At 51.8% G+C, this 15112-nt stretch overlaps 1 protein-coding gene across 2 annotated transcripts in view; it reads right to left on the bottom strand.

The window, feature by feature from the left end:
* Positions 1-3349, bottom strand: part of EPHA10 (EPH receptor A10) — a 30406-nt gene extending 27057 nt beyond the window's left edge. The window contains exons 1-3 of one of the 2 annotated variants that reach the window (XM_048968872.1): positions 3217-3349; positions 2708-2772; positions 1217-1886 (exon numbers count right to left, since the gene is read on the bottom strand). In XM_048968872.1, coding sequence (XP_048824829.1) covers positions 1217-1886; positions 2708-2772; positions 3217-3319 — 838 coding nt within the window. In that variant the 5' untranslated portion in view covers positions 3320-3349. Of the gene's footprint in view, positions 1-1216; positions 1887-2451; positions 2480-2707; positions 2773-3216 lie in introns of those variants that run through there. The other variant, XM_048968873.1, reaches the window with a different exon arrangement.
* Between the last annotated feature and the right edge of the window lie 11763 nt (positions 3350-15112).

Genomic DNA, 15112 nt, shown 5'->3' with positions numbered 1-15112 from the left:
CCCCAGACAGCCCTTCCCTTTATCCACTTCCAATTCAAGGGCTCCTGTCCTTGCACAGCAATTTCTGCAGCCCGGAAAGGCTTTCATCAGAAATCTTCTAAAGTTATTCAAAGCTTTAAAAAAAAAAAAAAGAAGGAAATAAGACACACACAAAAACTTTCAACTCTTAAAACTGTTTTCTGATATTTGACCAGACATAAGATGCTGCTCCGCTGAGAGTGACTAATGACCTGCTTTCTGTGCGAGGGGGGAAAAACTTAATTACGTCCATTAAATTACTTCAGATATTTTTCCTTAGAGAATATGAATTATTTAAACTCAACACAGAGAAACCTGAAACATTAGCAAAAGCCTTCTGGGACTCGCTATGTAAATTCCCACTCCAAACAGATGGGGAAAGCGTGGCGAGCTGCCACGCAGCCACTGAAGCAGTCAGCAATGATGAGATTTCAACCCCATAGTTTTAATAAGGTCTTTTGGAGGAGGGCAGCGCATGAAGAATCACTGCTGGGGCACCATAAAAACCCCTCTGGGTTCAGGGGAATGTCTGAACCGTTCACATCCATAAAGCCTCAAGCAGCGCCATCGAAGCACATCTTCTCCCTCTGGAAAACCTCACTCTCCTACTGCAGAGCTGAAGCACTTGGGCCCTGGCAACCCCTGGCCTCGGTGCTTCTTTGCCTGCTTTCCAGCAACCCCAGGCTGTGCTGCTCTGAAGGCAGCAGGCTCCATGCTGCAGAATGAGCACCGATGCTACCCAACACGTGAAAACAAGAGCTTTTCTCACACCAAAACCCATCCACACCAGGGCAGCTCAAGCTGCTCCACTCACACGAGCCCATGGCAATCCCCAGGGACACATCAGAGATGTGCAGATGGATGCCCACATTCGCCTCCCGCAGCTCCCAGGCATCCCCCGTACCCACAGCCACCACCTCTCCTGCTCCAAAATGGTCCCAGCACTGGGTTCATTAAGAAGACCCCAGGGAAGGTCGGGGTTATATTCATTTTTACAGCTGTCATTAAAAGCAACCTTGAGAGCTGTAAAGTCATCAAATCATTAACTTGCATCTAAAGCACGGCGATGGGGATATTAACGACAGAGGGTAATTTTAGGGCTCCAAATAAAGCTGGGGGGAAATGCTGGTGGTATTCAGAGCTCTGGCACGTCCACCCAGCGCTCCCACAGCCAAAAAGATGCAAACAGCCCCATTACCTCTGCACCTCCCGTCCCTCTCCTCGAAGCCTGGGCTGCAGAGGCACTTCCCGACGGGCACCAACCACTCTCCCTCAGCACTGCAGTGCATCCGGGGGGGATTATCCACATCCACCCGGGCGTGCTCGACACACGTGCCCTTCACCTCCACCAACGTGGCAAAAGCCGTCTCTGCCACCGTATCTGGAAAAACCGCCAGGTTCTGCACGGTGCTGAGGCACTTCTTGTAATAAACCCGCACGGAGACCAGGGCCACGCAAGCACCCACGTCCTGGAAGCCCAGGTGGAAGCCTCTCTTGCTCAGATGCCCGATCTCCCGCAGTTCTGTGTTCAGCTTCATCTTCCTCTCGCCCAGGTCCCCCTGCGTGAAGCTCTCGTCGGCAGCAATGGTGTCAATCTTGGTGTGTTTGCTCTCACGGATGCTGTGGCCCAGATCGGCGTCGGATTCGGCATAGTAGAGGTTGAAGGTCTCCTTGCAGGTGCCTGTCACACCTGGGATGCTGTTGCAGTCCCGCAGGGTGAACTTCAGCTCGATGAAGATCCGCTGGCCGTCGCGCCGGGCGATCCAACCTGTCTGCAGCCAGTTGTTCTGGTTGGGCTCCATGACGTTGCACACCTGGTAGGTACGGATGGGTTTGTACTCCTCGTCCACACCACTGATTTCCTCCCACTGTGAAAAGAATATAGAGGCCGAGAGGCTTTGGCAGCTGGAGCCAAAGCCTGAGCAGAACACAGCCACCACTGTAAGTGCCTCCCCAGCTGCCTCTCCACCTACAAACAGCACAGCACAGGCACTGAGCATCCCTCAGCCACCCAAACCACACGCTGTGGTCACAGGGCTGTGGAACCACCCCACACCGGAGCTCCCAGAGCCACCCACAGAAGGCACAGATGGTTCAGGACACACAGAGCCATCATGCAGTGACAATATCACAACCAGCAGCAGCTCCTCTGCTCGGAGAAATTAGAGCTGGGACAGGATGAGTCCTTTGCCTGCAAGTGCAATGGTTTTCCCCAAAATCACCAGCACAGATTCTGAGCAAGCTGGTGATTCAAGCTTTAAGGATGCTCTGACACTTCCCAAAGCAATTGTTTTTGAGGGTATATTTATGCCAGCTTGCTAAATGCACCCAAAACACTGTTTCTTCTGCAGATTGACAGCCAGGGAAGGTAGACGACTCCAGGATGCTTCACTTTCCCCTCTAAACACTCTGTTTGCCTTCTGGAAAACAAACCTGAAGCAGTGAGGAACACAAACTTTGACTTTGCTGCCATACTCTGCCAACAGCAGCTCCTGCTGCAGGGAACGGACCAGAGCTCACCCCTATGCCACTCAGATTGCTGACAATTTGCTCTATAGGAGCACAGGGTGAATTTTGGGGAGGTGTTCGCCTTTATCACTCCATCCCCGTGGCCACGCCGGCTCTCTCAGCCCCACACAACCAAGGATTCCCACTCAAAGCCCCACGCAGCACCCAGGGCTGCCCTTACCCCGTTGGCTGGGTGTGAGGTCCAGCCCAGCTCCGCTTGGGATTCTTTCGAGTCCATCAGGACGACTGCGGAGAGGAACACAGGTTAACGAACCCGCTGGCGCCCGATGGACCCCGCAAAGATCTCAGCCCGAATTTCCTTTAAAAAATACATCCCAGCTTCTAAGTCACTCTTTTCGCACAGAACAGCCCTTTTCTTTCGGCAGGACGGGGCATTTGCCCACGTTCTCAGTTTCAGGAGTCGCTCGCTGGCAGCAAACAGCAACCCGGCGAGCCGTGCCGTGCCCGCACTGCGCCCCGCACTGCCCGTGCCTTCCATCCCAGCCCGCTCCTCCCTCCCTCCCTGCAGATACAGCGGTACCCCGCGCCCTCCTTCCTTCCCCATCCCGTTCCTTTTAACGAGCTCACGGCGGATCCCCGAGGGCTGCACCGGGAAGGGAAACCCACAGAGCGGCACCGCACCGGAGGCGAAGCGCTCAACCCGACGGGCGGTGCCGGGGATGCGCTCACCCTGCTCGGCGGCGGCGCGGGGCAAAACCGGCAGCACCGGCAGCACCAGCAGCAGCAGCGGCAGCGCCCGGGGGAAACCGCCGCCGTCGCTCGCCGTCTCCATGGCGCCGCCGACTCCGCTCGCCCCGCGCCACCGCCGCCGCGCTCCGACCGCCGCGCTCCGCCCCGCTCCCCCCACCTCCAGCCAACCCCCGCCGAGGGGGCGGGGCTTAGAGCGCCCAACAGCCAATGGGGGTCAGGGGGCGGGGCGAGCCGCGTTCACTCTGAAGCCGACTGATGGCACGGTTGTGCGTCGAGGGGCTCGCGGGGTTGGAACGGACAGTGGGACTCTCGGCCTCAGTGTGAAGGGCAGGGATCGTTGTCTAATGTTAGCTGACGGACTGCTTAGCCACTGGGGAAGCTGAGATGCTTCTGGTCGCAGCCTTAATGCAGCAGGCTTTCCCGTTAGGTGATGTTTGCCTCCTACTGTCGTGTTCCCATTGCTCAGCAGTGCAGGAGGGCTGAGGGGTTGGCTTCACTCTGCACCACACAATGGGCGGCCCCAAAGCTATACAGCCATGGGGAAAGGTGAAAGCAGAGGGCCTCAGCAGGCAGCAACGCACCCTCCTGCAGCCTAGATGGACAGACTGGGAATGAATGGTGTCCCTGTCCCAACACTGCCACTGTCCTGTTACGCTGGGGTGGCTGCACAGCCTTGGCCCCCTGCAAACTGCTGGAGAAATGAGAGGTGTCCAGCAGATCACAGAATCATAGAATGGTCTGGGTTGAAAAGGACCATAATGCTCATCCAGTTCCAACCCCATGCTGTGTGCAGGGTTGCCAACCACCAGACCAGGCTGCCCAGAGCCACATCCAGCCTGGCCTTGAATGCCTCCAGGGATGGGGCATCCACAACCTCCTTGGGCAACCTGTTCAGGACGATCCAGATCCCTCTGTTCTGACCTCCTGCACCAGCACCACAGTCCCATGTTGCTCCTGACTGTGCAAAGTCTGTGCTCTGCACAAACCTGCAGACCTCGTTCATGCACCACCTGAGAGCCATGCCTGGGTGTGCCAAGTTCACCTCAAGCCTCAGGCTCTGCCTCTCCAGGCTGGAATTGGATTCTCAGCTGCATTTCAAGGTGCTGTAGATGCCATAAATTTCAGATTGGCCAAAAGGAAGCACCAGGAAAGCACAGCCATGGGTGTGCAGCTGCCTGTGCCCAGGAGGAAGGCAGCGTGCTTCAGTTCCTGCTAACTGTAGGTGTTACAGGTCCCTGCAAAATCTCAACAGGCTGAACACCCGTCAGCCTCCCATCTGATGGCTGTACAACCCAATGCTGAAGTCTGCTTATGTAGCAACACTTATTCCTGTGGGTTGTTCCCCACGCCGTAATTATGTGCTGTCAAATGTAAAACATTGTAAGCCTGGAATAAAAACATTGAGTCTGCAGCTACGGCAGCCAGCACTGGGGGCTGGGTTGGGCATGAAGGGAGAGGTGTGGGGATGTCTGTTGGAGCAGGAACACAGCGATGATGCCCGTAGGAAAGGGGGCACAGTGCTGCAGGAAGAGCAGCAGTTTGTAACCACAACAAATGCACTGAAACATCTCAGTTCTGCAGTGCCTCCTTCATACATGCATAAGTTTACTGTATCCCATTGAAGCCTGCTGCCAATCAGACTCAGATTTGCACACTGCATAATTAGATTAATTAGATATGGTGATTGCAGTTCATTTGCCTTGTGCCCTGGCTTCCAAGTATGCCCTTCCTGAAGTCAATGAGACCACCTATGTGAGTAACTTCAAGCAATCCCTGCAAGACTGGGAATCCTCAGCGACCTGAGGACCAGCTCAAGACCCTGAGGGCAACGTTGCTTTAATCTCATCTTTCTGAGCATTTTATTTTAAACACCTAAGGCACATTTGCTTTTTGAGAGGTTTGGGAAGCATTGCAATAGAGAACCAACCTGCTGGAAACCAGGGGTTGTTGGGAGGTGCTGCTGTGGCCATTCTGCACAAGTGGAGGGAACATTTTTCCTGCCCATATTCACACTCAGGTTCAGCAATACAGACCTGTGTTTCTGATTGCCTGCCAGCAATCCCCTCTCACCCCAAAGCACCGACCCCACAGTCAGCCCTGAAACCCAGACCCTGGGGTGCAGATCTGCACTGGTACAGACATCCCCACTGGGTGCCCCATCTCTCACCCACACCAGGCACACATCGACTGCCTTTTCTCAGCCCTGGAATCAAGTAACAACCTGATTAAAATAAATCTCCCCTCCATCACTTTACAGGGCAGGGAAGCAAAGGACAGGGTTTATTTATAATCTTCCTCGAGTGGAAACCAGAAGAAACGTCCCATTATTACTGGAGGTTTTGCCAGCCACCCAGGAAGGAAAGTGATATTTAGTTGTCGTTAAAGACTCATAACTGCATAACAATTTCATGCTATGTTAACTTCTAGGTTTTCTTTCGCATATAAATTTTTAAGGAGTAAAATAGAAAAACCCAGGCACTTGACCTTTAATCACAGTTATTTGTGTGATCAGTCAAGTGTGAGAAAAAGCTAGTTTGTGCCTGAAAGATGCCCTTTAAAACTAGATTGCTCTAATATGACACACGACTCACGTGGTGTAATGTATGGGATCTTGCTTACCCATCTCTGGGGAGCAGCAGCCGCCCGCTTAGCATTCATGGCCCGGATTTTGCTGCTGGTACATTGGAAGGTATTAATGTCATCCACCGAATCAATATGGACCCTTGGGACAGCTTCATTCACCACTGAGAGCCCTGGGGAGGTGTAGGCTCTCCCCCCATAGAGGAAGCCAACAGGGAAGGGTGTCCTCCACATATACAGAGGATTTGATGCTCGAGATATTTCACTGGGAGAAGGGTATGTCAATGCTGATAGAGCACAAAGCTCTCCCATTTCTCTGAGATATTATTCCAAGCACTTATAAAAGCTCAATATTAGAACAGCCAGAGGTATTTTAATTACGGGTTTGAAGCATCGTGTTGTTGTGGGGGAATGATCTCATGAATTTTTCTTTGGCAAGACGAGATGACTGAAAACCGTCGCGGGGGTGAGGAAATGGAGCAGCTTTTTTGAATCAAGACTGGGATTTATTCATTACTGGGCGCAGACATGGAACAAGGAGAGTCCCCTGAGCCCTCATGGGCTGCACTGAGGGGACACAGCCCCACCAGGCACAGGGATGAGCCCCACTGACAATATGGGGACAGCAGAGCCGGCTTCAGGCCACCCCAGGAGCTTCTGCAAAGAGCTGGGACCAACACGGCCCAGAAAATGGGTAATTCTGCGAGCTGAGCTATTACTGACTGTAAGTGGAGACAGAAGGATGGCTCTGAAACCACGGTGAAAATAACACTCCTGGAAAAAAAAAAAAATCAATACAAACACCAAGGAAAGAGGATCAGAACCCGAGACCATCAATTCCTGAGATAAAGAGTTGAAAGTCTCAGTGGGAGGACAGCCAGATCCAGAGTGAAAAACAAAACTTTGCTTCTTTTGCTGACAAATGACTTTTTATTCTAAAGGACAAAGGAGCAGGAGGATGCCGGCCTCCATGCGCGGCTGCCAAAGCTGCCCTTGAAGGAAGAAGGAGCAGCAAAAAAGCTCACCGATGCTTTTCTGCGCCTTCCCTTCGCCTTCCACACTTGAAAAGATTTCCCTACAGCTGAAAACAAGAGATATGTGCGATTTTGTGCCGCGTGAGGCATTGCCAGAGGAATCTGCTCCAACACAGGTCTTGCTGTCCTGCTCCTCGGGGGCTGTCCCCAAGCAGGGACCATGGATTGCAAAGGGGTCGCTACTCAGTGTGCTCGCTGCCTTCACCTTCCATGTTGTTTGTCTGGAAGTCGAAGCGTTTGTTTTTGAACAGCTTAATTTTTCTGTCAGATGCGCCCTCCTCGCTTCAGAATCTCCGGGTTATAAATGTTTTGCAGCAGCTCTTTAGCTTTTAAGGTAATCATATAAAAGATCCTTGACTACATAAAGGCAGCTAATCCGGGTAAATGCCTCTAAGCATCTTTACATTCCATGCTAATGGATTTCTAGGCAGCCCACAGGGATCCGCGTTCTAGAAAATAATGTAAAATATAGTAAGCGTCTCGTTGTTTTTTTTTAAATGCCTCAGATTTGTCATATATTGAGAAAATCCAGAGCTCCAGGCAGCGTAAATCATCACACTTATATAAGTAATACTCTGTTCTGTCATAATCAGCGTGAAGCCCAGCCTCTTCATGGGGGCAAGCATCCATTTAGCGTTCAATTCCAACTCAACCGGAGACAAATTATCACCTACCATTAATTAGAGCCGGAGAGGAGGGACCTGAGCTCTGCAATGATGGTTGGTGACAATGGTTGGTGACAGAACCAACCTGAGCACACGGAGGGCGATGCCACCGTGGGGTTTTGCTGTGGGAAGGTCAGAGGGAGCAAAGAATGTATTTTTAGGAGCAGCACCTCCCCAGGACTCAGCCCTGAGCCACCCCCAGGAGGCACAGCACCCTATTTTAAGAGCTGTCTGATGCAATTAACTTTGTGGAGGAAGAACCCCGAGGATGCACGAGTGCGGCGGGCCATCTCCTTCTGCAGATTCATTACGTGCCTTAATTAGGCTCCCAGCTCCCGGGGATGGCTCTGTTCTGGTGGCACGGAGGGAAGATCCGCAGCCTGGTGGGCAGCAGCATTGGGATCAGAAAGGAAATTTCAAAGGATGGCGGAAAGAAAAGAAAGGGAATGGGTGATGTGAGAGGAGCTTTAAGCAGAGGCACACCTGGAGCATCAATCACTGGTAACAAAAGCAGCGCCAGCGCAGTCCCAGCAGCAACACAGATCCACACACAGTGCTGGGCTGCAACGTGCACAGGAGAAACACATGCTGGAAAAACACTCACTTTTTTCTCCAGGAGAAAAAGAGGCTGCATTCAGGCACCCAGTCTTGCTCCAGCAAACCCGTGGCAGCACACAGGCACCGTGCTTTGGGGCATTTTGGAAGCAGTCACTCACTAAGCAACAGCACAGGAGATGCAAACTGCACACATCACTCCCTGACGACTGAGGCTCTGACCCTCACCTACATGGCATCAGCCCAGTGGAAACCATTCAGCACCAGCAGCAAAGTTATCAGAGCTCCAGAGGAACCCACATGTAACTTAGTGATAATTAGCATCCAACAACTTAAAGCAAACAGATTGAATTTAGATCTGAATACTCTTCCCCCCCCCTTCGATACAGTCTTTAGGTTCAGAAACACCAAACTCTTGAGCTGAGATTTGCTGCCCCATGTTTCGGGGGGAAGGGAGCAGCATCCTCCTCCCCCCAGCACCAAACCCAATGGGAACAGCTCAGAACACAGACCTGCAGCCCTCCCTGGGGCAGAGCCCTGCAGAGATGCTTTGCTGGTGGCGCTGAGCATGGGACAGGACTCAGCCCCCCCTGCTCTGCACAGAGAGCCCTCTCTGGAGGCAAGCAGACCTTCTGCTTTTCCTCACCCTGGTTGAAACACAGCATTTCAGGTGCCTGAGCCTCTGAGAGCTCAGCTCTGTGATAGAAATGATGATACACCTCAAGTATAATGGTGCAAACAGCCATTATCATAATTTTGATACCAATTACACGTAATTTGAACAAAGGAGTTGTCCTAGCTTTGATTTGCTCTCCTTGTATTCCTGGCTGGTTTCATTAAAATCACTTACAGAGATTTGCAGCAGTTCTGTTTGAAGTGTTGTCATTAGGATTTTCATTTCAGTGGCATCAGGAATAATTTCCCACTGGGCTGTTTATGCCTCAAAAACGGCTCTGCAGAGTGTGGGCCACCATCCCCATGCATTTTCAGTTGGACGGGGCACAGAGCAGACAGTGAGCTCCAGGATGGCTGTGCTCAATGTTCAACCTTTCTAAATCAGAAGGCGATGGGCCAAGCTGTCCCCTGCACTGTGCCCATTTCTATTGCGTGTCCCCCACCTGGGGAACCTCAAAGTGCCAGCATTCACAGGTCTGGATGTCCCTTCCTATGGTGTTTGTTAACAGCTCCTTCACCTTAAGTCTTTGCACTGCATCACTGTATAAAATCAATTACTGAGATTTCTAACTTCATTGGCCCCTCAGGAACGTGAAGATAAATGTCCCTTAACAACAGGACTCTGCAGTCCCATTCTTTGGGGTGAGCGCTGCCTTGGCTGCTCTTTGCCAAGCCATGGATGATGCTGAAGCACGATGCTCACTCTGTGGCTCCATCAGCACCAGCCTCACCAATTATCCCCCAGTCACAGTGTGAGGGTAGCAGGGAGGACGTGCAGAGCGAGTCCTTTTCATTTGGGCATTAAAAACAACAAAAAAAAAGAGAGTAATACACTTTGCAAATGACAATCAGCAATTTACTGCAGCTGGGGCTAATTCCTGGATGCATTTTACTCTCCAGGACTCAGCGCTTGGGCAGACTCTAAATCAGGCACCGGCACGTTATGTCCAGCTCCATTAAAGCTCGTTGCTAATTGCAGAGCTCTGGGTGTGCAGTGGGGAGCTGGAATCCTTCCCGATCCCCCAGGAGCTGCTCTGCTGCCAAAGCTCTGGGCTGGATCTGGCCTCTGAGCAGGGACCCCCCTCCATTGGTCCCCACTGCACAAGTCCTACTGGCTGCATCCCACTGATGGAGTCACCCAGCTCCCCAGCCCTAGGATAAGGATGCAGAGTGATGCCAGCAGCCCTGGAAAGCAACAAATCCTCATTCACTTTGATAATAAGGTTGCATTCGTGTCCCGGAGTGAGATTGCCATGTAGGTTTGCAAAAATACTGCTTAAATAAACAGAAAGGGAGGAAACGCGGGAGAGAGCGTCCAATCTGCATTATAATTAAGGGAAAGAGTAACAAATAGGAGAAACAACCTGTTCCCATCTGCAGCTGCAGTTTGTTCCGGGTGCATCTGAAGGGCCACGCACCCCCCGCACCGGGAGCCTTCGCTGGGAACGTGTGAATTGAGAACGAGTGGGGAAAAAGAACAGCTTTCTGCCTATATGGCAATTTTTCCTATAATGAGGCATCAGAGGGAATTTTGTCAGCCCAGACACTTAGTGCTATGCTCGATGCTGAAAGCCCAGAGGCAGGAGAAGAGGCCTGGACCACACCAAGGGTCACCAGGAGGAGCAACCACAGAGGAGGAGTGGTTAGCAGTGGGGCAAGGCTTACCTTGGTCCCAACAACGCTGCAGCTCAGAGCCACCATCGGGGTCCCCCTGGGGCCACCCGCAGCCCAGGGCTCAGCAGATGCTCTTAGACTTCTTTTTCAACCCTATCCTCATTTATTTGTAAACCATCCTAATGAGGCCGATAGCGTCGGGATGGCGAGGAAGCAGCGTTATTATCTGTAAGCAGCAGAGACTGACAGCGTGTTTAATCACGGGCTGCGCAATGGCAACATCAGTAGAGGACAAGATTAGACACTTCTCCAATTAGTCATACATCAGAGGCACAGCCTGAGGGTCACTGAACCCAGCAATAGAGGAGCACAGATCCTGGAGGCTGGCAGAGCTGGATCCTCCCCCCAGGCATCCTGCATCCTCCCGGCTCTGCCAGCTCCTAACACGATTTTGCAGCCTGTAGTGGATGTGCTAATGGGATCGAGAGGTAAAGAGTTCATCCTCCTCCCTTTTCCCTGCTGCTTTCCTTTTTTCCCCTCGGCATCTCTCTCGTCCTGGCTCACCTCCCCATGCCTGCGTGCTCCTGAGGTCTGCGGATTAAAAGCACTAATAAAAGCCAGAAATTATTACAGCAGTCCTATTTATCACCAAGCAAATTGTATCCAACAGCCTGCAGCAGCCACTGGTCTCCGAGGGACACCATCACAGCAGTGGGGCTTTTCCTTCCCCACTCCATGGGGATGTAATGGGGCGAGCAGGCAGACTCTGTCCTGACCTGGGGGTAATGGGGCTGTGGCATTCCAACTGCCAGACGTGCTCCCAAGCAGCGTTCAGCACTTGGTCCCTCCTCACACCAATATCTTGGGGAAACCTCTCTGCAGCAGTGTCCTGACTTATCTGAGACATCTCATTATCAGCCTTTGCCACAGAGGCTCTGACCTCTCACTCTGGGGCCTCTTTGAATTTATTCCCTGCCCCAAGCTACAAAAGCAACTGTGAGAAATCCATTTGCCTTCCTCCATACCCCCTGGTTCTCAAACAACTTTCAAAGGGCGAAGGAGCCACCAGTGGGACACCTCAGACCATGGCCAAGGTTCTCCATCACATCACACGCTGATTAATCAGCCCTCAGTTCTCCCTCCCCTTCTGCTGGGATCTCTGGTGTCCCTCCAGCCCCACAGAGGGACCCATTCCCATGGAGAGACCCATCCTATGGCCATTCCCAGCACCAGGCACGCCGCTGCCACGCGGATCTCAGATATAATATTCATTTAGGACCATCTGAGCCACGGTAATAAAGCAGCCATTATGACAATACAGATCAATACGTCCAGAGACGATCCTTTGCTGAAACACGCCGCAATTGTTCAAACCAAGTCTTAATTGTGACAGGAATTGATTTCCTTTTTCTAATATCTCTGACTTTTAATTAAAAGGCAGTTAAGTGGGCGATACATTTCCAGGATCATTTTGAGGCAGAAAAACATTGGGGAGCACACACTAAACATGCACAAACACTGCCCTGTCCATACAGTGTGGGTGCAGGAGCTGCTCCATCCCATCTCTGCTGCACGGGAGGGATGGGGTCATTAGGGACACTGGGGCTCCCTGTGCCGTTCCCATGTCCCAGAGTGCCCACAGCATGGAGGGGAGGTGATGGTGATGGGAGGAGCCCCTCCAGCCTATGCTTGTTTTAATTTCCAGGAAGCTCCCACTGGGCAGGGCAGCACGGCACAGCCAGACGCTCCCCATCAGCCCTGATTAGACTGAAACAGGCCAAAGCGACTTCGTCTGACTGGAGAGAGGCCATTAAGATCGCAGACTCCATTAAAAGAAGAAATGGGCCTTTTATCTACTCATCAAGAACCATAAAAGAAAAGAAACGCTTGGAGCCACTCATAAATCCCCCAGGAAACCCCATCTTGGAGCGTGGTGCAGGGGCTCTGATGCTATCCCACAAGTATGTCTGAGATACCGAGGTATGGCACAATCTCCGATGCCCACGTGGCACAGCAGCAGCTTCACCCCAGGTGCCTGAGCTGCCCTAGGTGTGCCTGAGTGGTCCTCCCAATGGGGCAGGGTTCTGGGACAGCCCACAGCCCCATGACCCTGCCTGCAACAGCCCCAGCCTGAAGGCAGAAGCCCATCTCCTGCCTTTGGGAAGAGGGGCTGCACTCCAAGCTGGAGATTTGCCATGGGCAGCACTGTCTGGACGTGCAGCAACATTATCTGCCATAACACGGGCTTTAACAGCAGAGCATTATCAGAACTAATCAAATCTCCTTTGCATTACCATCCAGGCTGGTTCCTGCCGGACAAACACGTGTGATACAGGCAGCAGAGTGGCTTTAGGACCAGGTTTAAGCACAGCCCCCAGCCCCCATCTGCCCATCCTGCCTCTAGTGAGGTCTGCACGCTGCCATGACCTCTGCAGTTGCACTAAGGGGACAAATATCACGGTTAGCATTACCACAGTGTGGGCCATGGGAGCACAGAGCTCCCCAGGAGCAGCCAGTGGGATGCTGAGCTCAGAGCCCCTGAGAAGCAGAACTCCATTCCCAAAGCTGGCATTTGTAAGCTTTGGCCACAGGCACTTCTTATTTTTTCCTATGATTTCAAGCAGCTGTTTGCATCCTTTGAAAATCCTTTTCCATTTGCCTTCATAAATGAATACAAGCACCAGTAAAGAGCTGTACGGTGAGCTGCTGTATCAGCTTTCATTACAAGGTTTAGAGAAAACAGGAATTTCATCTCAATATGGAGTTCCCTGTATACACATCCTGCTCGGTGCAGAGGAACATGCAGTGCCTTGCACCAAGCTGGCACCAAATGGGACTGGGAATTCTCCCCACCCTTCTTCTGGCTGTTCAGAAATGTGGCAGCACCAGCACTGCTAACAATCCAGCCCATTCATTTGTACTATCTAGGTCCATCAAGCCTGCCTTCCCCTAAAGCCTCCTGCCTAGAAAGAGGGAACCCAGGCCATGAGCTCTCCCTCTGGGCAGTGCTGCTGCCTGGCAGTGACACCAGGCAATAAATTCAGGCCCTCTAGCAATTAATCCAAACTCATCAGCAAACTGACACTGTGCCTTGGGAAGGCTGCTTCTCCTAGGTGAGCGGGATGCAGGGAGCCTCAAAGCAATCTCAACAGCCCACGAGCCGTGGGGAGGTGCACTGCGCCCTGCCAGAGTGATAATGTTGGCACCATAGCAAAAGCAAAGTGCTAATTAGGAACTTATCAACAGCCAAGCCTTTTTGTAAATGACTTCCTGACCAAATAAGGGACCTGCCCTATGTGACAGCAGATCCCCACTGGGACCCCACAACCCCCAAAGACCCCTTGCAAGAACCCTATACTAATGCAGCATATGCATAGCGTTGGATTTTAACATATAGAGCACTTCTAGGAGTAGGCAGGCACTCCATAGAAGTTGTATGAACATTCACACATTAAAATGGATACAGTCTGTGTGCTTTAGCTCCTGAGGGTCCCTGTTTGGAGGAACGATGCCCCACACACCCAGTGCTGCAAGAACATCCTGTCTGCAGGAGCAGAACAGCCCAGACAGCTCCAGAAGAGCCAGGGCTGTGCTGTAATACCTCCTCATGCTGCTAAGCTTTTAATTCATCTGGCTTTGTTACCTTGGATATTTTGTTCTCTAAATCAATGCAGCCCCCAGAATGATAAAAACCCTTCATTAACACCACTGGGTTATTGCCTAAAACAACAGCACATGATCTGGCACTTTTTAGTTTGATTTCACTGTCACTTGGGACGGGATTAGAGGGAAAGATATCTCCTAATTCTTCCAATATCCTTCAGCAAGCATCGGTTCAGACCAAAGAGGACATGAGATGCCAGTGTCAGTAATTGGAGAGAAACTCTTCACTTGCAGATGGTCGGAGACCCTTGATGGCACCTCATGCTTTGACATAATGATCACAGCCACAGAGCAGCTGCCAAACAGCGCAGCACTTGGATGAAAAGGAGGAGAGCTGCTTAATCACACGACCTCTCCTCCTAAGAGGGGACTTTCAGCCTCTCTAAAGCCCCTCACGGTGGGTGCTGCATGAGCCACAAATCGAACATCAAGGATGGGGGGTTACGTGCAGGTCCATCACCTAAGGCCAGGGTCAGAGCTGGGGACATCATGGAGAACCACCCCATGCACTGACAGCCTCAGGTCTGCCTTCAGCACAGCAGGTTCTGGCCAACGAACTTCCTTTGCAGCAAAAATTTGTTGCCAGGCCTGAAGTGTGGCACTGCACTTCATAGCAGATTTCATCCCATTTCCCTCACTCCTGCTTTTTTTCTCCTAAGCCACCAGCACCTCCCAGCCCTGCCTCTGCAGGTCTTCCCCACTCAGCTCTTGCTGCTCTCACCTTTCTCATTCCAGTCTCACTTTGCTTAGCTTTACCTATTTATTTCTCTCTCATTTGACAGGAATGCATGCAGTTTGCATCTCCTGTTCTCCTGTTCAGCAAGTCGCTGCTTCCACACCTGCCCTGCCCTGCTGTGCACAGGACAGGCTGTCCAGACTGCGTGCTGAGGAACCCGCAGTACGTTTTATCCCACTTTCCATTTACTGCTATTTTTTAATAGCTGTTTATAATCCAACCAGCTCAAGCGTTGCAGTGGCCTTTCTCAGAGCAGCCAAAATTTTCTGGCCGGACACCGCTGGCGCTGTGTCAAGCACTGTTTTCCCAGCCAGCATCTCCCACTAACTCCACTCATTAGAGCTCACAGCACT

This window comes from Lagopus muta, chromosome 23 (assembly GCF_023343835.1).
Source record: "Lagopus muta isolate bLagMut1 chromosome 23, bLagMut1 primary, whole genome shotgun sequence".
NCBI lineage: Eukaryota > Metazoa > Chordata > Aves > Galliformes > Phasianidae > Lagopus > Lagopus muta.
Note: the sequence above shows the minus strand (reverse complement) of the source record. Positions and strands in the feature narration are given on the sequence as shown.